Here is a 27713-nt window from a genome sequence, read left to right as displayed (position 1 = left end):
GTAGGCTAGGGCTGGACAGTGGTGGCACATGCCTTTAATCCCAGCACTCGGGAGGCAGAGGCAGGCAGATCTCTGTGAGTTAGAGGCCAGCCTGATCTACAAAGAGAGTTTCAGGATAGCCAGGGCTGTTACACAGAGAAACCCTGCCACCCCCCCCCCCCCAAAAAAAAAGCAGGTTAAGGTCTGGAGAAATGCTCAGTGGTTAAAAGCACTTGCTATTTTTACAACACTTACATGGCAGCTCTCAACCATATGTAACTCCAGTCGTAGGAGGGTCCAGTGTCTTCCTTTGGCCCCTATGGGCACCAGGTACTCACATAGTACATATATATTCATGTCCCGCGTGATAGTCTCGCCGGCAAGAACCACACAGGACATTCGGATCCTTCTGCAGTAAAGCTTTAATGCATCTTGAGAGGAGAGCATGAGCTTACCAGAGCGGAGACCCCGAGCCAAGAATCCCGTCCCCTAATAAAGGCTGGCAGCCGCCGCCTGGGACGTGTCACCCTATGATTGGCTGCAGATCATCAGGCCATATGACGCCACGGAATAGGCAGAGATCAAGGAATGGAAAATTACCCAGCGCCTGCGCAATAATCTTGTTTACATTCAGTGCCTGCAGGCGCCATCATTGTAATGGAGAATGCAGGACGGCTCCCTACATATTCAGGCAAAACACTCATGGGCATAATAAAATAATAATAATTCAATCTTTAAAAAAAACAAACTAGAAATCAATGCTTTGTCTCTTCCATATTAAATAAAATTCATAAACCCAGGAGGTGTTTGCCGTTTATTGCTAGTGCTATGGGTTGAACCTGGAGCCTTGAGTGTGCTAGGAAAGTGCTCTTCTGTTGAGCCACATCCCTGGCTCTGCTTGTTTGTGTATTTATTTCGCTTTGCCTCTTTTTTGTTTTCTCCTGTAATATTTTTTATTATGTTAAAATGTAGAACATCAAATGGTCATTTTTCTGAGCACATATTAATTATACATAATAATGGGTTTCTTTGTGGTGTTTTCATACATATGTATAATGTATGAAATCATATACACCCTGGGACTGAGAGATGGCTCAGTGGTTAAGAGCACTGGTTGCTCTTCCAGAGGACCGGGGTTCAATTCCCAGCACCCACATGGCAGCTCATAACTATCTGTAACTGCAGTTATGGGGATCTGACACCTTTACACCATGCACATAAAGTAAAGTTAAATAAATTATTTAAAAAAGAAATCATATATATGCCATACTTTTTCATAACCTCTTCCTGTCCCCAGTGAATCCCCTTTCTCATTTCAGTGTGTGTGTGTGTGTGTGTGTGTGTGTGTGTGTGTGTGTGTGTGTGTGTGTGCTACATTAGGCTTGTTTACAGGAGCAGAGGTGTGACTTTTACAGAACCATGGACACCTTACCAGTGGCTACACCACTGAAGAGAATGTCCCTCCCCACATCAACTGTTATTTTGTGTACATCTCCTGGGGAGTGGTGCTCATGAGCCCTTTCTCCTGCCGTGTGACAGGATGTTGACAAACCCAATCTCGCCTAAATTGTGTTCTGGTAATCACAGCATCTGTGAGCTCAGGAACTTAGCATTTGGTACATCTCCTCTATCTTTCCTCAGCTCTTAATTCTTTATGAGTCTTCATCTGAGACGTTCCCTGGACCTTGGAATGGATGGTATAGATGTCCATAGATGTTGCATTTATGGATAGGCAGTCAACAGTCACTTATTCTGTGTACTTTGACCAGTCATAAATCTCTGCACTCACTATTGACCAGAGTTGTGACCTAAGTTGTGACACAAAGGACAAGTCTATGGTTACTGAGAAGCCTATTTAGGGGCTTATAATGTCCTGGATTTTGTATCATTGAGACCGGCTCTCATGCAGCTCAAGCCAACCTCAAATGCACTATGTAGTCAAGGGTGACCTTGAACTCCAGATCCTCCTGCCTTCACCTCCTAAGTCCTGAATTTCTAGGCATGACCCACCCACTTGCTTGTCTTAATCTTATCGATCATTTACATTTTCTTTTAATTATGCATAAGGGGAAGGTCTGGACATGTGAGTGCAGGTTCTCTTTACAGCCTCAAGAGGATGCTGGATTTGATGGAGCCAGGAATGCAGGCAGTTATGAGCTGCCTGATGTAAGTGTTGGGAACCAAATCCTGTTATAGCAGTACTTGCTCTTAACCAGTGAGTCATTTCCCCAACCCTATGTTTTTCTTATTAAAAAAAAAAATCAATCTCAGAACTTGGGAGACAGAGACAGGTGGATCTCTGAGTATGTGGCTCTCTAAGTTCAAGGCCAGCCTGGTCTACAGAGTGAATTCCAAGACAGTCAAGGCTACATAGAGAAACCCTGTTGAAAACTAACAACCACCTCCAAAAAATCATGTGTCTGTTAGGTGTGGTGGCACGTAGCTTTAATCGTAGCATTTGGGAAGCAGAGACAGGTGGATCTCTGAGTTCAAGGCCAACCTGGTCTACATAGAATTCCAGGATAGCCAGTTACATAACAAGACCTCAAAACAAACAAAAAAAAAAAGATAAGGGCTGGGCGTTGGTGGCTCATTTTAGTTCCAGCACTCGGGAGGCAGAGGCAGGCAGATCTCTGTGAGTTCGAGGGCAGCCTGGTCTCCAGAGCCAGTGCCAGGATAGGCTCCAAAGCTGCACAGAGAAACCCTGTCTAGAAAAACAAACAAAAACAAACAAAAAATAAGTAAATTAATTAAACTAATAACTAAAAATTGCTGGGTGGTGGTGCATGCTTTTAGTCCCAGCACTCGAGAGGCAGAGGCAGGTGGATGTTTGTGAATTGGAGGCCAGCCTGGTCTACAGAGCTAGTTACAGGGCAGCCAGAGCTAGACAAAGAAACCTTGTCTTGAAAAAAACAAATAACTAAAAATAAATAAATTATGTTTATGATGTAAGTGCCATGTCATGAATGTGGAGGTCAGAGGACAACTTGTAGGAGTTGGTTTTACCTGTGTTCAGGGATCGACTTCAAGTCTGGCAGCCAATACCTCTGCCTGCTGAACTATCTGGTCTGCTGGCCTTGCATCAGATACCAGTGAAGGAAAGGGACAAAGGTCACTGTTAGTTCTCGAATTGGGTCTAATTGGCAATTGCTTTCAATTTCATTTCAAATGCTTTGCTGGTGGCTGGCATAATACTTTCATTAGCTGGCCCTAGCTTGGAGATGCTTCCGAGGTTCTGGGCACCTGGCATCAGCTCTGCCCATCTTTCTTGTCTAGTGGTGTCTGAAAAAGATCAGGAGGCCTTGCCCAGGGCCTAGGGCGTTTCAAGCTTCCAGCAGGGTGCATCTGCTGACTTCTGCTTCAACTTCCAAGAACCATAGCCACTAGGTATGGTTTCAGGAAGCAAAACAAACAGTCTCTCCTCATGGGCCTGTTTGCTCAGGCATTATTCGTGTCCTTGCCTCGGTGGCTCCTTGGAGCCCAGGTCTGCTGTGGCTGTGTCTGACCCAGAATAGAGTAATCCTCTGTGTTGGGGGTGATGATCCTAGCCCTGCCATACCCTGGAATGCCACAGACAGAATGCCACAGACTCCACCTGGGGTTCCTAGAGACAGCCACTTGTGTTTTCTATCCACGTTTTGTGAGTCTGGGCCAGGCAGGGAGCATGAGACCCTCTGGGTTTGCCTTACCTGGGAGCTATGGAGACAGATTCCAAAGGTATTTATGGTTGGTGCTGGGAGGAGAAAAGTGAGCTGGAGCCCTGAGGACTGGAGAGTGAGCTGAGGTAAAGAATCAAGTGCCACAAATAAGTTATAGAAAGAGCCATGTGTTTGTATTTGAGGGTAGGCAGGATCCCTATAGGGGAGTACTACGGGGGGGGGGGGACTCCTGCTGAGAATTCTTCTGGGAGAGGTTTCCATAGACGTACCCCTTCAGTGGATTCCTTAGCAAGGCCGCTAGGGGACGCTGTGAATGAGCTGCTGCAGAAAGAGCAATGTATTCAGAAAGGACCTAATCTAGGCTTGCTACCTGCCAGTGCTGGACCTTCAGGAAGCAAACCTCTTGCTATGTTTTTTATTGTTGTTGTTCTTGTTCTTGTTTATGGAGTTAGAGTTCCATTAAAGACGTTTTTAGTATTATTTTGTCATTACATTTATCCATCTACCAATTCACACATGGATTCCACAGCACCTGTATGAAGGTCAGAGGACACTTTGTGAAAGTCACTGCTCTCCTCCCACCATGTGGGTTCTGGGGAATCAAGCTCAGGTCATCACAAGCACCTGCTGAACCACCTCACTGTATATATAATATATTACATATTATATATACATATATATTATAGTTTGATATAATTATATTGCAATATTATATATGTATTTAAAATTTCATGTACATGGGTGTTTTCTTGCATGCATGTCTATGTATCATGTGCTTGCCTGGTGTCCAGGAGGCCAGAAGAGAAGAGCATCAGGTCTCCCGGGACTGGAGTTACAAATATGGTTGTGAGCCACCATGTGGGTCATCTGGAAGAGCAGCCAGTGTTCTTCATTGCAGAGCCAGCTCTCCAAACCCCAAGATATTTTAATACCAACTTAAGCACAAGAGTTAAGAGAAACAGAGGTGCTCAGAAGGAAAACAACACACCCCAGAGTTGTGGGGTGGGCTTCTCAAACAAGAGTTACTTTGTTGTGGTTTGAGACAGTGTCTTAGATAGCATAGACTGACCTCAGACTCATGTAGTTGAGGATAGTCTTGAACTCCTAATCTTGGTGTCTTCACTTATTTTATTTCCAAACCATGTTTCTTTATGTAGCACAGGCATGGCCTCAAACTTCCTCATTCTCTTGCCTCTGCCTTCGGGTTGCTAGAATTACTGGCCTTCCTGTACCACCACACGAAACTCAGTTCTCTCTCTCTCTCTCTCTCTCTCTCTCTCTCTCTCTCTCTCTCTCTCTCAAGACAGAGTTTCTCTTTGTTGCAGCCTCTCTGGCTGTCCTAGAACTCCCTTTGTAGACCAGGCTGGCCTCAAATTCACAGAGATCTGCCCATCCCTCCCCGGTGCTGGGATTAAAGATGTGTGCTACCACCACCCAGCAACCCAGCCACCCAGCGGGATTTTTTTTTTTTTTTTGAGACAGAATACTTATGGTAGGCTTTGAGCCAATAGGTGGTCAAAGATAACCTTGAACTTCTGCTCTTCCTGCCTCTGCTTTCCAAGTGTTGGGGCTAGAGATGTGTACACCACAACCAGTTTATGCAGCCCTAGGAAATCAAACCCAGGGTTTCATGCATGCTGGGCAAGCACTCCACCAGCTGAGCTCTACCCCCAGCCTCTCCAAGGCAATTTTGAATTCTGCCCTGCAGTCCCATCTCTGGGCTTTTTTAGTATGAGCCGTCGTTATACTGATTGCACTCAGTCGGCAAGAACACCTGTCTTAGGGTTCAGGATGAGCTGCTGCCGGCACTGCTGCAGAACACTGTCACAAGAATGCTTTCACAAAAAGATTTTGCTGCGTTTTTTTTTTTTTTGATTTATGTCTATGTGTGTGAGTCCATGCATGCGTATGATCGCCTGCAGAGACAGAAGAGGGGTCAGATTCCCTGGAGCTGAGTCGTGAGCTGCCTGATGGGGATGCTGGGAACCAAACTCCCATCATTTGCAAGAGCAGCAAACACTCTATCAGCAGAGCTACTCCCCCAGTCTCCTGTTTATCATTTTTCATGAAGCAGAATCATTAATTCCTTGGGTTGCCATCAAAGTCTCTCTATTGGCTTTCTTAGAAATTGCATCTCGAAGCTGGTCTTCGGGGTGGATTCTTGTTTCTCCCTGGACCAAGGCTTGGTCTCCAGGAAACCTTATCCTGTCAATAAGCAATGAGTGATAAGCTGTCAGCCCTGTTCCTGCAGAATGCATATCCATGCCAGAGGCGGGTTGCAGTGTGCAGTCACAGTACACGGTGAACTCTGCAGAGAGCACATAAACTTCTGTCTTGTTTATTGGAATCCCCAGAAGCAAAAGCCTAATATGTTTAGGAAAGGACTTCTTCAGAGGAATTTCTAAGCTAGAAACCACCAACAGATGCATTTTCTAGCTTGCCTGGCATTATTTACTGATGTATGTACATATTTTGCACAGAAGTTAACTTGTGTTGCTTAAAAAAAAAAGGAATGGCAAGCAGATCCAACAATCCACTGTTTAGTTTATTGGTTATGATCCTAGATTAATCCCTACAATGTTTTTTTTTAACTTTACATTGAAGTATACTAAAGACCCAGAAAAGTATGCTTTTAAATTTTTATTTATTTATTATCCTTTCTGTATGGAGGAGGGGTCACCTGAGTGTCAGGTCACACTTGTGGCCGTCAGAGGACAACTTTGTGGAAGTGGAACTGGTCCTCTTCTACTTTTAAGTGGGTTTGGGGGATTGAACTCAAGATTGTCAGGCTCCTGGGCAAGTGCTCTTGCCCATTATGCCATCTCTAAAGCCCTGGAGTACGCTTATTTATTTATTTTTTAAAGATTTTATCTATTTATTATGTCTTCTGCCTGCATGCCAACAGAGGGCACCAGATCTCATTCAAGGTGGTTGTGAACCACCATGTGGTTGCTGGGAATTGAACTCTGGACCTCTGGAAGAGCAGTCAGTGCTCTTAACCGCTGAGCCATCTCTCCAGCCCCAGATTATGCTTATTTTAAGTGATTATTGGTGACCAATATGGGCCACCCAAGGCCTTACACATCTAAGCAAGTGCTATACTGTCGCTCCTTCCTCGGCCCTTTGAATTTGTGTTCCATTTTATTTTGTTGTTATTGTCCTGAGACAGGAGTCTTGGCTGGCCCCAAACTCACTGTGCAGCCCAGGATAGCCTTTAACTCCTGACCCTCCTCTCTCAACCTCTGAAGAGCTAGGATCACAGGCGAGCACAGCCATGCTTACTTAGTACATATGGATTCCAGAGCTTTGTGCATGCTTTGAAAGTATTCTACCAAATGAGTTATATCCCCAGCCCTGTTATTTATTTTTAATTGGTGGATGATGGAGTTGAGACAGAGTCTGTAGCCACAGCTGTCTTAGAACTTACTGTGTTGACCAGGCTGTCCTTGAACTTGTAATAATCCCCTGACTCTGCCTCCCCAATACTGGACTGCACCATCATGCCCAGTTTCCCCAACCCTTTTTAATTTTGTCTTGAGATAGGATGTCTCAGAATTACACAGGTTGTGCTGAGGGTGGTATTACACCTGCAACTGGGGAAGGGGGAACAGGAAGAGCATGAGTCTGTGACCAGCCTGGAATACACAGGAGCTTCAAGCCATCCTGAATTTTGAAGAAAGACCAAGCAAGGGACAGAGGGAGAGATGGGAGGAAGGAAGGAGGGAGGGGCAATGCCTTGGGCTCCCAAGTAAGTGGGACTTGAGGACAAAAGCACTAGCCATTCCAAAAGGCTATGTTCACCCACCCACCGCAATACTCTAAATTTAGAGGAGATTTAGTCAATGTGGCCATCTTTGGGGTACTGATATGAGGGTTACACTTAAAGAAAGAGTTGGGACAGTGGGCAGGTGGTATTGGTAATTAAACATGCCTGGCTTCAGAGCGGCTCTGCTCTTCATCTCCAGCCCTGGGAGGAAGTGGCATAGATTGTTCTTTGGGTTGCTGGTTTTTTGTTTTGTTTTTTTGTTTGTTTTAAGATTTATTTACTTATGTATATGAATGCATTCTTTGCATGTGTGCCTGCATGACAAAAGAGGGCATCAGATTTCATTATAGACGGTTGTGAGCCACTAATGTGGTTGCTGGGAATTGAACTCAAGACCTCTGGAAGAGCCGTCAGTGCTCCTAACTGCTGAGCCATCTCTCCAGCCCAGGTATAGATTGTTGATAGCAAGAAAGAACTGATCTTGTTCCTACAAGATAATCAGCTAAGATAGTTCACACAAAGAACTGAACAGACTGCATGCCTTGCCTTAAGACAAGGTGGAAGCCAGGCGTTGGTGGCGCACGCCTTTAATCTCAGCACTGGGGAGGCAGAGGCAGGCGGGTCTCTGTGAGTTCGAGGCCAGCCTGGTCTCCAGAGCGAGTGCCAGGATAGGCTCCCAAGCTACACAGAGAAACCCTGTCTTGAAAAAAAAAAACCAACCACCGCCCTTAAAAAAAAAAAAAAGACAAGTTGGAAAGACAAGGGCCAACACCCAGAGGTTGTCCTCTGATTCTCACAAGTCACATGTACACCCTGGCACACACACACCCTGTTCCTTTAAGCTTGGAAACTGTCTTGTCCGTGGTTTGTCCTGCTCCAGGCCATGTTATTTTTGGATTTCTAGGTGACTGCAAATTTAGAAGGATAAGTACCTTTGTGCCTTCAACCTTAAAGGGAAATAAGATAGTTATCACTGCTGTCTCTGTAGAGCAGAAGTGAGCTGGTACTTCAAAGTAAAGGGGACTGGTGTAAAATGGAGGCAGAGATGCCAGGCTTTCCTGTAGCCTGGAGTCAATGGTCTTTAGCAAATGCAATGTCTAAATACTTTATAGGATTATAGGATGTGTGCCACGACACCCTGCACTCTGCTGGCTCCTGCCTCCCTCCCTCCTTCCTTTCCCTCCCTTCTCTTTCTTTCAGGGGAATCAAACCCATCCTCTCTTCAAGAACATTAAACACTCTTAACCCCTGAGACATCTCTCCAGCACCCTTTTTATTTTATTTTCATTTGCCTTTATTTTGCTTTTTTGTGTTTTGAGATGGGAGTCTTGCTGTATACTTCAGGGTGGCTTCTAACTCTTAATCCTGCCTCAGCCTTCCAGTACTGGAATTACAACTTCACCATGCCTGGGTAAACATTTATTAATTTATTTGTTTGTTCATTTTTGTGGCCCTGAGGATGAACCCAGGGCTTTGTACACATAGGCCAGTGCTTTATCGCAAAGTTAAACCCCCAGTCCTTTTTGTTTGTTTGTTTCTTGAGTCCAGGTTGGATTGGACTATGAACCCCAGGCTGTCCCTGAACTCTCTTTGTAACCCAGTCTGGCCTCGAACTCTTTCTTGGCAGTGAGAGGTGTTTATTAAAGAGTTTTGGTGACCGAGTCTCTTGTAGCCCAGGCTGGCCTCAGATTTGCTATGTGGCTGAGAATGAACTTGACCTATTGGCTTCCACTTCCTCAGTTCTGGGGTGCAGGCAGGCACCACCACACTGGCTAGATTTTGGTGACTTCTGAATTCAACAGTTTCCAAAGAACTGTGTTTCCTTAAGCCTTTTTGTCAAATGAGGTCAGAGGGTGGTTCTGTAGGTTACAAAAGCCTATGACATCCTTACTATACTGCATTATAAGAGAATTAGACACTTTTTTTTTTTTACTGCTAACAAGTTTGATAGCTTTGTTCATGAGAATCTTTGAGAGCAATCTACAGCAGTTTCATGCATGGATTTTGTTGCATTAGCAATCTTATTACAAATATCTGTACCAAAAATATTTTCTCTATGTGGGCCATCTACACTATACATTCTTTATTTTTTCAAGACAGGGTTTCTCTGTAGCTTTCGAGGCTATCCTGGAACTCACTCAGTAGATCAGGCTACTCTGGAGCTCATAGAGATCTGCCTGCCTCTGTCTCCCAAGTGCTGGGATTGAAGGTGTGCCCCACCAGTGCCCGGCAACACTATACATTTTGTTAATTGTGCTGAAAAAAACCTCAGTCTTCGGTAAGGGAGAGATTTCAGCCACACTCCTGGATGTCAGGGTTCCCTTTCTTCCCATGGCCATTTGTTTTCCATGTCTTCCTAGCCTGCCTCAGTTCCTTCTACCTCCTGTGTGCTGGGACTAAGGAATGCCACCACACCTGATTCTGATATCTTTTATTTATTATTATTTTTATGACTCATGCAACTTCTCTGGTTCCGTCATTAGGTCCTTTTCTGTCCTTCCTCTATGAACTTAGCAGCAGTAAGTCACTGTTTACCATTTTTTTAACTGCTGATGGTTTCTCTGTTGGAGGTGACACAAATATCCCAACTTTGGAAGTTAGCTCATGGATGCGTGTGGTCCTGTCTCAACTTGGGCTGTCAATCTTCAGAGAAGGGGTTGGCAAGTCTAGTAACTCTGCTGTCACTTACTGTCTCAAGGTGTTTATCAAACTCAGATTGCGGCCAGTTGTGAAGTCCAACGAGTCACTAAAGAGGGCTTTAAGGAAGCATAACACCCAGAGGAGAAGGAAGTACAGCCTATGTTCTTAACCAAAGCCTGTCACCCACATAGCAAATAACTGCAAATTAATTCCTTAGCAAGTGCTCTCTCCTCCCTCTGGTGCTGAGGAGCTAACTGTAGATTTCATGAAGGTCAGGCAAGTGCTCTACAACAAGCCACACCCCAGCCTTTATGTAATTGTTGGAATACTTACTGTATTAGTATTTTTCCTCTTCTTTTTTTGAGATTTTTAAAATTTTAATTGTATTTTATGTGTTTGGGTATTTTGCCTGCATGTCTGCATCATCAGAAGCCAGAAGAGGGTATTAGATGCCTTGAGACTGGAGTTAAAGACAGACAGTTGTCAGCCACTATATCATGGCTGGGAATTGAACCTGGGGACTCTGGAAGAGCAGCCAGTGCTCTTAACTGCTGAACCATCCTTTTCTTCCTCCTCCCCACGCCCTCTTTTTAATAGGATCTCATGTAGCTCAGGCTGGCTTCAAACTCTCTTTGTATCTGAGGATCCTCGTGCTTCTACCTCCAGGATTCACACACTATGCCTGGATTATTTAGTACCGGAGCTTGAACTTGAGGTTTTACGTGTGCTGAGCAAGTTCTCCATCAACTGAGCCCCTTCTCAGCCCCAGAGTCTTTTCCTTTTGTGGCCAACTAACATTCCATTGTGTATATATAGATGGAGTGCCACGTTTTGGGGGTCTGTTCCTCTGTTGCTGGGTACTTGGGAGAAACCTTTTAGTGATTGTGAGTAATGCTGCTATAAATATTCATGTCCAAGTTTTTGTTCTATCAAAGAACCAGATTAGGGACTGAATATGGCTCAGTAGTTAAGAGCACTTGCTGCTCTGGCAGAAAACTTGGGTTCTATTCCCAGCACCCACGTGGCAGGTTAACAACCATTTGTAACCCAGTTCCAGTGGAACTGTCACCGTCTTCTAACCTCCTTGGACATTGAGAATGCATGCACATACATACATGTAGGTAAAACACTCATATACTTAAGTAAAGAAAAAAAGAAAAAGAAAAAACTAAAAAACATAACAAAGTTATAGCAATGTTGTTTTACTCTTTTTTTTAAATAAATGAGACAGGATCTCATGAAGTCCAGCCTGGCCTCGAACTCCAAGTTCAGCCTAGGATGACCTGGATGGACTAGCATGATTCTCTACTTTTATCTCCCCAGTGTTGGGACTACAGGTCTGAGCCACCAGGTTTTGTTTGTGTGATAAAACCCAGGGCTTCATGCATGTTAGGGAAGTACTCTACCCACAGAGCCGGCCTCAGGCTTAGGCCTGTCACTTAACCATCTCCACAGCCTGTTTTCCCTTCTAGGACACCACATTCCGTAAAGCTGAGAAGAGTGGCAGGAGGCTGGCTGTGTAAACAGAGGGAGGGCACTAAGGAAAGCAAAAACAAAGAACAAAAGCACAGTGAGCGTTGTTTCAAACCCGCTTTCCTCGTAAAGCTGGACAGATACGGCACTATGGAAAAATGACTGATAAGTTAACAAAGGGTTACTTGAGGTTACCCCACCCCCACCCTTAGGAATCAAACTCAAAGCCTTGTGCATGAAAGCTCTTTACTGCGGAGCTCCATGCCTGTCCCAAAGGTCACCCAGTGTGTGTGTGTGTGTGTGTGTGTGTGTGTGTGTGTGTGTGTGTGTATGTATCAGAACACCGCTTGTGGGAGTCAGATCTCTCTTTCCACCATGTGGATTCGAGGAATCCAACTCAGATCATTGGGCTTGGCAGCAAGAGACTACCTGCGGAGCCACCTCATCTTTCTGAGGCTGGCTCTCCCACTGGATCTGGAGCTCATAGATTTGGGTGGCCTGGCTGACTCCTCTCTCCCAGTGCCAGGTTTACAGGCATCAGCCACAGTGCCAGTTTTTTTTTTTTTACTTCATTTATTTATTATGTATACAGTTATCTGCATGCATGCTTGCACACCAGATCTCATTATCTCATTACAGATGGTTGTGAGCCACCATTTGGTTGCTGGGAATTGAACTCGGGCTCTCTGGAAGAGCAGTCAGTGCTCTTAACCTCTGAGCCATCTCTCCAGCCCCCAGTGCCAGCTTTTTATGTGGGTGCTGAGAAATCAGATCCAGGGCCTCATTCTTTCACAACAAAAACTTCCTCGGCAGAGTTGGCTCCCCAGTTCCAGTCTTCTGCTGTTTTTACTGAGCAGTTTGGACACTTGTTTTGAGTTTTTTTGGGGGGGGGGGTGCGGTATATTCCCACAAGTAGAATTGTTAGGTCAGGTGGTGATTCTATGTTTCACTTTTGGAAGAACTGCGCCCTATTTCCCACAGTGGAACCTATTTACACCCCAGCAATGGACGAGGATCCCAGTTTCTGCCCAATCCCCTCCCACTTCCAAGCACTTACCCAGGTCGGTTTTTTTTTTTTTCTTTCTTTCTACCTTCTCAGTAAAAATGAGTCATTCCTCATCATAATTGTGTGTGCAAGGATGCACATGTTTGTGTGGCGGGTGTGTGCAGGAACATGTGTGTGGAGGCTAGATGACCTCAAATATCACTCTGTCTCAGCTCTGTCGACTTTGGTTTTTTGAGACAGCCTTTCATTGGCCTGCTGCTCTCTGGCTGGCCAGTGAACCCGAGTCATCTTGTCTCTACCTCTCCAGGGTTGGGATTGCAAGTATATACCATGGAACCCTGCCTTTTGTTTGTTTTTGTTTCTTTCTCCCCCCCCCCCCCCCCCCAAGAAAGTTTCTCTGTGTAACAGCTCTGGCTGTCCTGGAACTCACTCTGTAGACCAGGCTGGCCTAGAACTCAGAGAACTCCTCCTTCCTCTGCTTCCCAAGTGCTGGGATTAAAGTCTTGCGCCACCGCCAGTGCACCCAGTTTATTTATTTATTTTTTACATAGTTTCTAAGGATCAAACTGGGGTTTTCATGCTTGTACAGTAAGCAATTTCCTGACTGAATTATCTCCAAAACCTCTCAGAGAGAGTAGCAGTTTTAATTTGTATGTTGTATACTTGTTGGAAAGATGCGTGTGCAAATCCTTCTTCTTCTTCTTCTTCTTCTTCTTCTTCTTCTTCTTCTTCTTCTTCTTCTTCTTCTCTTCCTCCTCCTCCACCCTCCCCCTCCCTTTGTCCTCCTCCTCCTTTTCAGTGCTGAGAATTCAGGAGCAGGGTCTTCTGCTGTCCATGATCAGCTGGTTGTTTGCTAGGGTGTTTTATATGTTCCAGACACTTAGGCTGCGCATGCAGGGTGAACACACGAGTTGCCAACATTGAGATGTAAAGAGAATGTTGTTCTTTCTATAACTTCCTTCTTTGCAGCTTCTCTTAGGAAAACAGATCTGGACTTGAGTTCCCACACGCTAACTCTCTAAGGGCACCTTTAGGCTAGGTTGTGCTTTGTCTCTCGTCCCGTCGCAGCAGCACCTACTTGGCTTTGGTCCTGGCCACAGAGGGCCTTGGGGTTTTGTAATCCCAGGCGAAGCTGCATAGTTACTTTTCTTTAGTTATTGGAGACAGGCTGATCAGCTCTGTTGGCCCTTTCCCATCCGCAATAACAAACACAAATTTAGCAGCTTGCCTTTGTGGCCAGGTGTTCAGGGTGTGTGCAGAGAAGTAAAATGCTCAGGCCTTTGAAGTGGCTAAATGACTGGGGTGGTTCCCATGTTTATGAGCAAATTATACTGGTATGAGTTTCTAGAACTCTTTTTTTTTAAAACATTTTATTTATTTATTATTTTATGTTTTTGTTTTTTTATGTTTTGCGTGTTTTTGCCTGCTTGTGTTATCTACAAACCACATGCATGCAATGTCTGTGGTGGCCAGAAGAGGGCGAATGATCCCCTGTGTTTTAGGGTTTCTGCTACTCTGAAGAGACACCATGACCAGAGCAACTCTTAGGAAAACATTCAATTGGGGTGGCTCTCTTACAGCCCAGAGGTTCTGTATATTATCTTCATGGTGGGACATGGTAGCGTGCAGGCAGAAATGGTGCTGGAGAAGGAGCTGAGAGTTCTCCATCTTGATCCAAAGGCAACAGGAAATGACCCGAACACTAGGTGTAGTTTAAGCATAGGGGACCTCAAGGCCCACTGCTATAGTGACACACTTCATTCAACAAGGTCACACCTCCTAATGGTGTTACTCTCTTTGGGGGATTTTCTTTCAGCTTACCACACCCTGGAACTGGGATTCCAGACAATTGTGGGCACTGGGAATTGAATCAGGACTTCTGAAAGGGCAGCCAGGTGCTTTTAACTGCTGAGCCATCTCTCCAGCCCTGCGTTCCTAGAACTCTTAACTCTTTGGAGAAATGGCCAGCTCCCCCTTAATACTGCCCTACCCTCCTGTGTCGCTTGGTAGAAGTATGGAAAAAAGTAACACGGAAGTTAGATTCTGTCTGATAACTGGACTTGGGATAAATGCAAAGAAGAAAGGGCAGGCGGAGCAGGCCTGACAGTAACATTCAGCAGTTGCACTGGCTTCCATTTCCAGCTTAGCTGTTCCAATCCTTTGTGACCCTTGACATCTTTGTCTATCAGATGCCTTACCTTGAGGACAGATGATCATAATTCTCACTCATACTTCATGATCAGGGCTAGCCTGGTACTCATGTGTAGCTCAGGCTGGCCTCCTCTCAGCATCCTTCCAGGTGTTAGGATTACAGGTGTGTGCCAAAGAAACCTGTTTTCTGAGGTTGATGGGAGGAGAAGGAGTTTCTTTTCTAGGGACAGTCTGTCCTGGCTGACATAGAACATCCTTATTGGGGCAACAGCTCCTCTTCGCCTGTTGCCCTGTGGTGCTTGAGGCCACCATATGGTCTAAGCACTGCCATCCTTTTCTAGATGCAATCGCCTCTGTTTTGCCACAGCATCTGAAAGTGGGAGCCTCGGGGCACTGCCTGTGGGGTGTGGGACTCTTCATTTCAAGGCACACAGCCTCATTTTTTTTTTTTTCCTCCTAGCTCAGGCGGGCCTTGAACTCATGATCCACCTGCCTCCTCCTCCTTTGGCAAATCATACAGGTGTGCATTACCAGAACCAGCAGCACACAGCCTCTTACTCGGGCTTCTCAGTCGTCTTTCCTAGTACCACCATCTGGTTCCTTAGCCTCTTACCTATTCTGTCTTTGAACTTCTGACCCAGAAGAAATAAACTGGCCCCTTAAGGAGCCAAGAAACCCAAGGCATTGGTTCCCAGCTCTGGGTCCCACCATGGGCTTCATTGGTTCCCCAGGAAGAACCAAAGTGACCATCACCCTCCAGGAGAAAGGAGTTGGGGTGCAGGTGCGCTAGCTTTTTGTGAGAACTGTCTGTCTCTGCATCAGGTTCCCCAGGCATCCCTGGGCACTTCATCATTCCCAGGAAGGTTCAAGAGGCCCCTTGCCTACAGCTTAGATGGCCTTGTCCCCATCCTGCTGCTTGGGGTTAGGCTTGAGGTTAAGAAAAGAGAGCAAATGAGTATAGTAAGTGTACAAGACCTGCAGAGGGCCTAAGGATGTAGTCCAGACCCCAGCCGAGAATGAATATGGGTGACCCAGTGCATTCCTGTAACCCCAGCACTCGGGAGGTGGAGGCAGAAGCTCCAGGCCATCCTCTGCTAAATCATAGTGAATTTGAGGCCAGCCTGGGACATGTTAGACCTTACTACTGAAAAAAAAAAACCTAGAGAAAACCTATTGGTCCTCATATACCCACCTATTGTAAACAGCTGGACTGCTAATTAGCTAGGTGTGCCAGAGTGTTAGTGCCACGGAGGCCCAGCCTGGCACCACTCCAACCGGTGGCTTCTCTCTCCACAGTTCTGGAACAGTAAATTGCACCAACCCCGTGCCCATCGGAGGCCTCAGTTACATCCAGGGCCACACCAGCTCCCATCTTGTCAACACAACTGTGGGTGAGTGCCTGGATGCCACAGCACAGAAGTTCCCCAACAGAGAGGCCTTGGTTATCCTCCATGAAAACATCAGGCTGAACTTTGCACAGCTCAAGGAGGAGGTAAGTACTGACCTTGAACCTTTCAAGAGCAGCTGCTGGTCCCTAGCTGTTATAGTAGAATGGAGCTGGAGAGTGGGTGCATGCCCGTGGGGCAGTGTACTGGGAACTCCTGAGGGCCCCACTGTTAGCCTTAGGAGACAGAGGCCGAAGTGACCTAGTGTCCTGTTCCAGAGGTTTCTGGAATATTTGTTTACTATGTCGACTCCCTACCTTCACTGCATTGAGTCCACCGAGGCCTGGCAATCCGTTTGTTCCTAGTGACCGTTGGGCTAAGATAGAGAGTAGGAGTCAGGGGTTCCTCCTGCTTGTCCCCACCTCATCTGTTGTTCCCCATCTGTTTGTTCCAGGTGGACAAAGCTGCTTCTGGTCTCCTGAGCATTGGCCTCCGCAGGGGCGACCGGCTGGGCATGTGGGGACCCAACTCCTATGCATGGGTGCTTATACAGTTGGCCACTGCCCAGGCAGGCATCATACTGGTGAGAAGGGGTTTACCTGGCACAACAGGGTATGTGGAGGAATGTCATTTGAGGGACGCCTCTTAGATACAGAACCAATCCTGCACCTGTCTGGCTTTGGGCTTGGAAGTGCTTTCACCCAAGGTTCACCACAGAGCCCTGGCAGAGTGTATGATCCTGCCTTGCCCTTTCTGAGGGGAGTAGAGAAAGAGCGGAGCATCTGCCCAGGACACTGGCATACCTTCTCTATTCTTCCAGGTGTCTGTGAACCCAGCCTACCAGGCCGCAGAACTGGAATATGTCCTCAAAAAGGTACCACTTGCTCCTGGTGGGGAGGGGCATTTCTCATGATGTTTTTATAGAGAGAGGCTGATGGGAGGATGAGAGTGGCTAACATTACAGAGTGTCTCTCCTCAGGCTGCATATGGTTGGGAGGAGGTCTTGGCTCCACAGTGAGGGTATGGGTCAGCCATAGGGCTGATTTGGGTGTTGGGGGTAGAGTGTATCAGGGGTGTGTGTGTGTGTGTGTGTGTGTGTGTGTTGCTACATGGATGTGTCAGGATGGCTATTCAGGTATATGAGAAAGAGAGCAAGAGATTAGTGAGGGCTCCTAAGTCTGAGGCTTCCTGCTGATCATAGGTAGGGGGACTTCTCCTCCCGCAGGTAGGCTGCAAAGCCATTGCATTCCCTAAGCAATTCAAAACCCAGCAGTACTACAACATTCTGAAGCAGATCTGTCCTGAGCTGGAAAAGGCTCAGCCTGGAGCCTTGAAGAGTAAGAGGTGGGTATGTCCTGGGTTTGCTGGATATCAAGTGACATCTCAGACTCCCCACTCCTACCCAAAGTAGAACTGATGTCTTCCTGGGCTGTCTTCTAGTCACTTGTCACCATCCTCTCTATCTCCCAGGCTCCCAGATCTGACCACAGTCATCTCAGTAGATGCCCCTTTGCCCGGGACCCTGCTTCTGGATGATGTGGTGGCAGCTGGTAGCAAAGAACAGAATCTGGCCCAGCTGCGGTACCACCAGCAATTCCTGTCCTGTCACGACTCCATCAATATCCAGTTTACCTCGGTAGGACAGCGGTCTCCAGTCCCAATCCTAGATGAAACCTGTGCCCTGTCCATGTGGTCCCTGGGATGGGGAGGTGGTGGAGAAAGTCAGGAGAACCTCACTCTGTCTTGATTCTGGCCTCCTGCTCTCTCTCCTCTCTGCCTCAGAAAATCATCAGCTGGTGCTTTTGCTACTTGTCCCTTCTGGGTCCTGTTGCTTCCAACATAGAGAAGAGTCCCCAGGGCTCAGAGAGGCAGGGCTCATGGAGCCTCTCAAGGGAATCGGGCTCCGAGAGGGAGCTTCTCTGAGCCTGTGCAGCTAGTTAGTGGTAGAGTCCTCCAAGCTACCTTATATGACATGTGAACAGGACAAAGACAGCAGTGTTATGTTCTTTTTTGCATTTCTGTACCCTAACATCTGGTCCTGCACAGCTCACAGAGGGACGAGATGGATCCAGGACAACCATATCCTACTCTTTTTTTCTTTTTCTTTTTTCCCCCCGGTTTTACGAGTCAGGGTTTCTCTGTGTAGCTTTACAACCTGCCCTGGAACTCTCTTTGTAGACCAGGCTGGTCTCGAACTCACAGAGATCCGCCTGCCACTGCCTCATTCACCACCACCGCCCAGCCAGATGCTACTTTTATGACTCTTAGCCCCCCAGCTCCACTGAGCAGTGGCCAAAGGTGGGAAGGAAAAGGAGGGAAAGGTCAAGCTGTCGTCATTTGCGTATCTTCTCAGGGAACTACTGGCAGCCCCAAGGGGGCCACTCTATCCCACTACAACATTGTAAACAACTCCAAACTGATAGGCCAGCGGCTGAAGTTGCACACAAAGGTGAGGTTGGGATGGGCCTGGTGAGGTTTACACAGGCTGCAGGGAGCAGCAGCGGGGCAAGGAGTGGAACAGCTTGCTGGGCTCCCCCTGCTGGCTGGAAGAACTGACTCCATGATAGACCAGCCTCCTGTCTCCATCTCCAGACTGCAGAAGAGTTGCGGTTGGTCCTGCCCAGTCCCCTGTACCACTGCCTGGGCTCCGTGGGGGGCACAATGGTGTCTATGATGTATGGTGTTACCCTCCTCCTGTCTTCACCAAGCTTCAATGGCAAGAAGGCACTGGAAGCCATCAGCAGAGAGAAGTGGGCATTGGTGGACAAGCCACCTGTGGGCTAATGAGACCCTCCAAATCCTCACTCCTGGACCCACTCCCCTTTTCTGAGATGCTTCCTTCCTCCAGACAGGAGACCTGGGATGGGAGGGGTTATGACCAGAGGACCAGGTCCCACCTTGAGCTTCTTCCTGTTCCACACAACTTTGGCCTTCGCTGAGAGTTGACGGTGGGGAGGGAAGGGGTTCCCTCTCACTTCTAAGCCTAATCTTGAGGCCTTCCTTTGTGCAGAGGCACCCTCCTGTATGGCACCCCCACGATGTTTGTGGATGTTCTGAATCAGCCAGACTTCTCCAGTTATGACTTCTCATCCATACGTGGAGGTGAGGTGCAGTGCGCTCAAAGGTACCAAGGCTTGGGGCAGGTTGCTTCCCCGGACCCTGGTGAAGCCAGGTTTTCTTTTTTATGTAAGGTGCAGAAAGAGGTGCTGTAGGAATGTGAGTTGTGGGGGAGTGCAATTCCCAAGTGTCCCGGGATGCTGGGCCAACCTCAGGGGCTGTCCCCTTATGTGAGTAGGTGAAAGGGGTCTAGTGGGCTAAAAGAGCAGGAAAATGTGTGGCTTTCTCTCTTATTTTTCTGTGATACTGAGGATTGAACCCAGGACCTCCTGAATGCCAGGCAAATGTTCCATGATAGAACGGTCTCCCCAGCCCTTTGCTGACTGTTTTTGAGACAGGAGCTCACTAAGCTACCCAAGCTGGTCTTGAACTCACTCTGTATCCCAGTCAGACTTTGAACTTGCAATTCTCCTGTCTCAGCCTCCCGAGCAGCTGGCACTACAGGCCTGGACCACTAATCCCATCATCCTCTCTTCCTGATGCAGGTGTGATTGCCGGGTCCCCAGCACCCCCAGAGTTGATCCGAGCCATCATCAACAAGATGAACATGAAGGAGCTGGTGGTGAGTGAGTGGCTGTCAGTACCAGACAGAGTACCATCCGGGAAAGGTTGGACCTGCAGTGAGTAGGGACTGACAAGCCAGACTAGAAGCCCAAAGGTAAAGCTCCAGGTTATTCTCTGCTTCCTGAAGCAGAGGTGGGACAAAACTGTGAGCTTATTAGCTAACGTCTGGTAAGGTGAGAGGGGAGTGAATGTTATACACACATAAATTTATGTTTATAGAAACCTGGGGCGGAAATGCAGCATGGAAGATATGCAGCCAAGCACTGGTGCCCTGTTAGCACACATCCTAGCAGGAAGGGACTGGGGATATGGGCTTGAAATCCTTTCTGGCAATAAGGGCGGGACCAAGGCCTGATGTTTGCTTCCAAATGGCAGAGAAGGAGGGAACTGAGGAGTGTGGTTATAGGACTGTGGTCATCCCAGTGACCACTGAAGTTTGGCTCTGATGGACTTAGGGTAGGGAGTTCTGCAGTAGCTTCTCTGAGAGGAGCCATGGCAGGGCCCAGGCATAGTGACTGAGGAGAGGCTCTGTGTCCTCTCTTGGACCTCCATTAGGTGGAGCTGGGGTGGTAACAGAGTCCAGTGCCCCCTGCCAGGATGTGTCTAGATGTGGGCAGCTCTGTGCATTGGCAGGGGCTGTGGGAGAAGTGTGGATGGTGGGGGGGGGGATGTCAGTAGTCTCTCCAGCAGAAGGCAGGCACCAGGACTAGCTGGGACAGGACCTGCAGTGAGGGAAGGATGGTTGTTAGGTCTTCAATCACCCGGATGGCATCAGAGAATGGTGGAAATCCTAGGCCAAGCCCTTGGAGAGGGAGACTCAGTTCTCCCCTCCTTTTCCTGTAAGACAGAGGGTCTGATCACCCCTCCAGAAATGGCATCACCGGAGATAGCAGCACCCTGGCTGGAATCTCCAAAGGCAGACAGTGGTGGCCTCCCTGCCCGACTCCTACCTGTTTAATGGCGGCCGGCTTTCTTGGACCTCTTGGTGGGGGATTTGCAGCTTCGGAGGGCATCTGTGTCACGAATACGCTGACCCTTGACCTTGGCTGGTGAGGAGCAGGTAGCATCTGGCCGAGAAGTCTTGGCTTCCAACCACCTGCAGAGACCAAGAGTGGGAATGCTTGGGGAGGGGCTGGTGACCAGGACTTGGTCCTAGAAAAATCTGGAGCTGTCATCCTCATTTGACAAGTGAGAAAACGGCCGCTCAGTCCCAGACCTCCCAGGTACCCCGACCAGGATGTGTGTTCAGGCTGCCCTGCTGCAGGGACCCATCATGTGAAGGAGAGACTGGGGGTTATATGGAGGAATATGCTCACCGCCGAAGGCCACGGAGCTGGCAGGTGCATTTCCACGGGTTGTTGGTGAGAGTGAGGGTCTCCAGGTTGTCAAAGGGGAAGGTGGAGGGCAATTGGTTCAGGCGATTGTTCTCCAGATGGACATGTTTCAGTGTGGTTACACCCAGGAAGGCACCATCTGAGAACTGGGAGGCCAGGAAGGCAGAAGTGAGAGAACCTCAATTCCAGTGTCCAAGCTCTCCTAACTCTCCTCAGAGGTCAGCAGCCTGGACACAAGCATTAGTCTGTTGAGGAGCTTCAATTTTTCAAGCAGAACGACCAAGTTGTCTAGATGATGTAATCCACAACACCCTTTTTGAGATGGAAGGTGTCCTTTCAATATGCAGATGGAAAATGTTCAGGCCTTTGGCCAGGGTCACCTAGCCAGTAAACAGTAGCTGCAGGACCACGCCCTGCCCCACCTCCAAGGGAGCACCCTCCCTGCACAAACACTGGGTCTGGGGAGCAGCCAGAGCTTGGTTCAGAGAGCCCAGGCTGGCACACAGAGAACCTGGCCAGTGTTTGGTGGGATGGGCAGTGAGCCCAGGTTCCCCACATCCCCAGGGTCCCAGGATTTCCCCCAGGACTGTCCTCATTGCTCCTCAGCCCTCTGCCAGATGCTATTTGTGGAGCTACCTTGGTGGGGAGTTTGGCCAGGATGGACTGCTTGAGAGGAAGTGTATTGGTGCCCTCGTCTGAGCCCTGAAGCCACAGTTCCTGTCTGGGCTCCCCATTCCAAATCAGCCCCCATATGCTATTCTAGTGACCACCAATCTGGCACTAGGGTGGTCTGCCTTCAGCTGGAGTGAGGCCAGGCTGAAGAAAACCTACCTACAAGGCTCTGTCTACCCAGACAAGGTTGGCCTCTGCCCAGGTTAGCTTCTGCCCTCAGCTCCCTGTCTGTGACCACTCTCACAGTCTAGGTTGGGATGTGACATTTTTTAGTAACAAAACTGTCCTCTATCTTGTTCTGGTCCCTGCTCAAGCCTCCTGACTGAAACTGTGCCAGGGTGATTTCCTAGTTCCAAGAAAGGGATTCTGCTCCTACATAGCCCCACCAGGAAGGACTGGGAAGGGGACAGGGGTCTAGTGACTGGGGAAGACAAGATTCAACAAGCTGTCTGGGGGACAGTGAGACAGTCAGTCTGTTCTGTGAGGGGACACTTTGGGGCTTGTGTCAAGGATCGCATGTATGCCTTCACCGACCCCAGGAGCACCAAACCTGCACGTTGGTAGAACCTTTGGTCTACAAGCCTCGGTTTCCCTACTCAGTTGAAATGAGCTAAGGTTGCAGAAAAATTGGGTGTTTGGACTCACAGAGGGGATGGGCATCCATCAGGGGCTCTGAGGGTATGGAAGAAGTCTCCTAAAGGCATGTGCCCCCCCACCCTCCAGCCCCTTGTTTTACCTTAGCGTACTGGCTGGCCCCTGCCAGGAACAGGGTCCCTTTGTGAGTCTGAGTCTGAATCTGCCTCTCTGTAAGGTGTCTCGGTGTACAAACCTTCCTTTATGGGATGGTGGACTTACTGGAGACTGGGAAAACGCCAGAGGAGGGGTGGAAAGCTCAACAGGAAGAGGTGCCTGCTGCTCACAGTGGGGTTTGGGGCAGATGCCTCCCCAGAGGCGGTTTGTGAGACCAGAACAGCCCATCTCTTATAAGGAGTCGGCCCAAGAGGGCATTGCTGAGAAGCATAGGGACCAGGTGAAGGATGGGGTCGTGATATGTCAAAGTTGAGAGAAGGTGGCAGGACACCTTGCTTTGGTAATAATTGGTGGGCTAAGTGTCCAGGAGGAGGGACTAGGCTGGCATCCCAGCCGAGAAGGAGCAAGAACACTGCAGTCAGGGCACTCACCTTTTCCAGGTTGGTGTTATCTAGCCACAGGGTCTCCAGGTATCTGCCAAAGGACTGGAAGGCGTTGTCTGGGATACTCTTCAAAGGGTTGTGGGACAGCTTCAGCTCCTCCACCACCCGAAGTTTGCTCAGGGCAGCAGAGGGGTAGCTAGACAGCTGGTTCTTGTCCAGGTGAAACTTGGCGAGGTTCTCCACATCATCTAAGGCACCAGGCTGCAGGGAACTGAGGGCATTTTCAGACAGGTAGAGCCAACGCAGGTCCTTGGCACCCTGGAAGGCTCCTGCACGCAGTTCTCGGATTTTGTTGTTGTTGAGCTGCAAGATGAAGAGGTTGACCAGAGGGGAGAGCAGCCCCCGGGGCAGCTCGGACACCTTGTTGTGGTCTAGATAGAGGTAAGTCAGTTCAGTTAGGTCATCAAAGGCTCCAGCTCGCAGCACCCGAATGTCATTGTGGGACAGGTACAGATAGATGAGCTGCTTCAGGCCTCGGAAGGCACCAGTGGCTACCTCGCGGATGTTGCAATGCTGCAAGTGTAACGAGACCAGATTCGGCATGGTCCGAAACGAGTTGGCAGCCAGCACTGGGAAGTTGTTGCGCTGGAGGTTGAGCAATTTGGTTGACTCTGACACCTTGGGGATCTTCTGCAGCCCCACCTTGTCACAGATAACATGCTGCAGGTCTCCATGGCAGTGGCAGTTCTGGGGGCAGGCGGCCAGCGCCGGCAGGAGGATGGCAAAGAGGCCCAGACTAAGTAAGAGCACGCGGGCCATGGCTGGGACGCCTGGAGCCAGGGCAGGGGGCTGCGGCGGCGTGGCGCTGGCAGCAGCAAGTCCTCGATTCTTGGGTCTCCTGGCCCATTTATAGGGCAGCCCTGACCGCAGTTGGCAGCGTAGCCAGCTACTACGTGGAGCATCGAAGCCACTGATTTAACCCCCTCCCGCCCAGAAATGCGCCCCCTGTCCTTGATGACTGGGGGCTCTTTCTACAGCAGGCGACCATGCAAAGTGTTGGGGGCCCTTCCCCTGAACTCCAACTCGTTGCTTTCTGCTCGTAAACTCTATGCTTCACCTGTCTCTAGCCTCCTCTACCTGGACCCCCACCCTGGTGGTGGGGAAATAGGTGTGTCGAGGACCTCTGAATTTCCACTGGGCAGAGGGAGGCGTTCCCAGAACTTATTTATTTGCTCAAGTTTGAGTCTCCACATTCCCCTCCCCCATACACCCTTGGCAGACAGGTCACCTTCGACTCAGGGAGGGAGGAAGTGGGGCCCGACAGCCGGATGCGTCTCGCCGCGGTCAGCCAGCCTGCGGCGCTTTAATGAGGCTGTTGTGCCCTGCAGGCGAAGCGTGAGAGCCGCTGTGGGTCGGGGCCCCCACTTCTGGGTAGACCCTCCTCAGTTCACCCCAAGGAGATGGGAGAGCTGTTTGGTGATGCTGGTTGACAATGGTGCTCTTGCCTCTGCCCCTTCTCTGAGCGGTGGCGCCAGGCCTGTAGGAGCCCAGGTTGTGGGCTTTCCCATGACCCCTCTCTCTTAGTTCTGGGCTTCTTACTCTGTCCTTTGCACCCTCATTCCCCTTTTCTGAGGCTGAAAGCTAAACAGAAAAGTGGGAACTGGTGTGTGTGGGGGGAGTGAACCACAGGACTGGCAGCACACCTGGAGACCACAGGCCACCAAACAACCACATTCCCCTCCTCAATCTCCCCCAAATATCCCCATCTTGGGATCCTCCCCTCCCCTCCCCCCACCCCGTGGTTAGGACCCACCCCTAAAGGGGTCTCAGAGTGGCGGCCTGGTGGCGCCAATATGTACTTGGCAGAGGCCAGACCTGGGCAATGACCCCAGGACTGTGTGAGCCGGTGGGAGGTGGGGTGCTGACTACAGGGGACTAACCCGGGCCAGATGGTAGGTTGTGGGCAGCCCCGCCCTAGTGGACCAGGCTTCTGTTCACTTGCCCGCCACAGTGTCTGGAGGCCTGTGGAGAAGGGAGGGTGAGCAGGCAGGTTACAGCTTTGGCCCAGGGTGAGCTCTGGGATGCCTGGCAAGAGATGCTGTCTGTTTTGGGAGGTGGTAGAGAAACCATACTCCAACTATGCCAGAACCACACTTACCTGATACACAGGAGTGGAGGCCACCAACAGAGACCTGATAGAGTCCAAGGTATCTAGACCTCATTACACCCAACACATAGTTGTGAGGTTTGGCCTCCAGGCCTGCTCTTCCCCAAGCCCCTCTAACCCCTTACTTCTAGAATGGGCGGGAGTCATTCTTGGCCTAGAATATTCTCTGATGGTATTTAGGCTGGCTGCTAGTTTCTCTGTTGCACAGGATGTCCTAACCACTGGAAGTGCCACAGGCCTTTTAAATTCTTGCTCTGGCTATATTTTTGTTTTGATGAAAAGAAACGCATAGGAAAGTCTCCGGAGCTTGCGGGGCACCCACCCTACAAACAGGCACTGTCCCAGGTTTGGGGGTGGGGGGAACCGCATCTGTGTGTCTGTACCACTCCCAGCTAGATCAAGCAAGGCAGGCTGGCTTTCTCATCAAGTTTATGGGGCCTTTGGCTAAGAAGAGAGGGACAGAGGATGCTGTGGCCAGAGATCAAGAAGGTAGGGCTGAATCAACCTGGAGAAGGGAGGAAAGAAGGATGGGTACTGGTGATGCCAGGAGCCACAGGCGCCACAGGGGAGTGACAGAACCCTGGCCACCAGAGACTGGCTTCTTTTCTCAAGTTTGTTTCAGACCAGGGGCCCTGCCGAGATCTGCACTCCTGGCTCCTGACCTCTGGCTCTTGTCCCCTCACCCCAGTTCTCACCATTCAGCTACCCAGGGTAGGTCATCTCAGCCCTCTGCTGTCACCCAGTTCCCTCCAAGCAGTCTTTTTGGCCCCTCTAGGTTGTTTATGGAACCACAGAGAACAGTCCCGTGACCTTCATGAACTACCCGGAGGACACCCTGGAGCAGAAGGCAGAAAGTGTGGGCAGAATTATGCCTCACACAGAGGTGAGCCCCTGACAGATGCCCTCAGAGCCCACCTCACACCACTTGAGGACAGTTGGGGCTTTCCATCAGACATCCAAACAGCTCACTCGCATACAGAGGGCCCCAGCAATGGGGGCTTGCTGGACCTGGCCCGGCTTTGTGGGTTGAAGCAAGGAAGGGGAAGAACTGGCACAGCAGCCCTGAGCAGCCGCCAGCTGAGCCTCTCCTCAGCCACCCTTCCTGTCTGAGGTGTGTTTTTGCCAAGCCCACTGTCTGTCTTGGGGCAGCTAGACCCGTCTCAAAAATGAGCCAGAACACAGAGATTTTTTTTTCTTAAGCAGCTCTTTCTTCCGTCAGACCCCTGCTTTTCTTTTGTCTGAGCATAAACTCTTTTTTCCCCAAGCTGTCTGTCCCTTGGAGGTTTCTTACACTTCAAAGACCTCAGGACACTCCCCAGTCTCAGACTCCTATCTAGCTCCAACCATGTAGCTTTTTTCAGATATCACCGAGTTTCTGGGCCTCTTTGGGATGCACTCGGCGGTGGCTTGACAGGGAGACATCTTTCTCCCCATCCCCAAGTGCAGACATGGAAGCACCCAGACTCAGTTTTCCTTGGCACATTGGCTGTGACTCTTTGTGTGCTAGGATTTTGGATTCTCCCACTCCAGATCACATGGCACAGCCATGCTGTCCTCTTCAGTTTCTTTTCTGCGTTGTGGGAAGTGAGGGGAGACAATGGCCTTCCCTTCTAAGTGGCTCAGCATCTGGCCTGGCACTCTTCAGGCCTCCTTAGAGGCTGCTCACTATCCAGCCCCGTCCTCAGCACCCTGTGTAAAAATACAGCCAGAGCAGGAACTTCAAAGGCATGTGGCACCCCCTCCACACACACATACCCTCTCCGTAGTTCAGGCCCTGTGTGGATCTCTGCATGGCGAAGGGTCTATTCTAGCCTCTTTTCCCTTTCTCTGGGCTAGGATGAGTAGAGCCAGCAGCTTCATTTCTTGGAGGGTGGGGGGAAAGAAAGCAAAGCTCCCCCCATCCTCAGGGAAGCAAGAAAGTGGGAGGCTCAAGCCGGAAACTGACCTGCTGTCTCAGGCCCAGATCGTGAACATGGAGACAGGGGAGCTGACCAAGCTGAACACGCCAGGGGAGCTGTACATCCGAGGGTACTGCGTCATGCAGGGCTACTGGGGCGAGCCACAGAAGACCTTCGAAACAGTTGGACAAGACAAGTGGTATCGGACAGGGTGAGATGGCGAGATGATGTGGACACCGGCTACTGATTGGGGCTAGGGTTCCGAGGCTGAGCTGGGAAAACTAAGCTAGCACACAGAGGACATGTGCTTGTCCTAGAGACTTGGTTTCCAAAATTTGTCTGAGGGTGTGTCTTGGTGGTGGAGTTCTTGGATGCCATGTGTGAGGCCACAGATACAAGCCCCAGTAGTGTGGGGATGTTAGGGCAGGGGGAGAACAAGAAACACCTCCAGGGCTTGCTGGAGATGTATCTTAGTTGCTAGTGTCCTTGCCTAATACATGTAAAGAACCGGGCTGAACTGGCAGTGTGCACAAGCCTGTAATCCCAGCACTTGGCAGAGAGCAGGGCCATCTTTAGCTGCACAGTGAGTTGAGAGCCAACCTGAGTTCCATGAGACCTTGTGTCCAATAATGGAAAAAAGAATGGATTGTGGATGCAGTTCAGGGGGGAGAGTGCTTGTCTTATATGCACAGAGCCCTGGGCTCTACCCCTGGTGTCACCTAACTCTGGGCATGATAGTGCATGTTTGTAACCTTAGTGCTTGGGTGGT

At 49.3% G+C, this 27713-nt stretch overlaps 2 protein-coding genes across 5 annotated transcripts in view; one reads left to right on the top strand and one right to left on the bottom strand.

Moving 5' to 3' along the window:
• Acsf2 (acyl-CoA synthetase family member 2) overlaps positions 1-27713 on the top strand; it is a 38562-nt gene that overhangs the window by 7178 nt on the left and 3671 nt on the right. For all 4 annotated transcript variants that reach the window (XM_035447698.1, XM_027424373.2, XM_027424372.2 and 1 more), the window contains exons 2-12: positions 15971-16166; positions 16514-16642; positions 16880-16933; positions 17285-17403; positions 17530-17695; positions 18413-18508; positions 18652-18809; positions 19070-19161; positions 19662-19738; positions 25822-25929; positions 27004-27155. In XM_035447698.1, the coding sequence (XP_035303589.1) occupies positions 15971-16166; positions 16514-16642; positions 16880-16933; positions 17285-17403; positions 17530-17695; positions 18413-18508; positions 18652-18809; positions 19070-19161; positions 19662-19738; positions 25822-25929; positions 27004-27155 (1347 nt within the window). The remainder of the gene's footprint in view (positions 1-15970; positions 16167-16513; positions 16643-16879; positions 16934-17284; positions 17404-17529; positions 17696-18412; positions 18509-18651; positions 18810-19069; positions 19162-19661; positions 19739-25821; positions 25930-27003; positions 27156-27713) is intronic.
• Chad (chondroadherin) lies at positions 20695-23698 on the bottom strand. Its single transcript, XM_027424374.2, has 3 exons — positions 22928-23698; positions 21057-21220; positions 20695-20836 (listed from the first exon to the last, which is right to left on the bottom strand). The coding sequence occupies exons 1-3, from the start codon at positions 23696-23698 to the stop codon at positions 20695-20697; spliced, it is 1077 nt and encodes a 358-aa protein (XP_027280175.1).

This window comes from Cricetulus griseus, chromosome 7, assembly GCF_003668045.3.
Source record: "Cricetulus griseus strain 17A/GY chromosome 7, alternate assembly CriGri-PICRH-1.0, whole genome shotgun sequence".
In the NCBI taxonomy this organism is placed as follows: domain Eukaryota; kingdom Metazoa; phylum Chordata; class Mammalia; order Rodentia; family Cricetidae; genus Cricetulus; species Cricetulus griseus.
The sequence above is the reverse complement of the archived record's forward strand: the minus strand, read 5'-3'. Positions and strand labels throughout refer to the sequence as shown.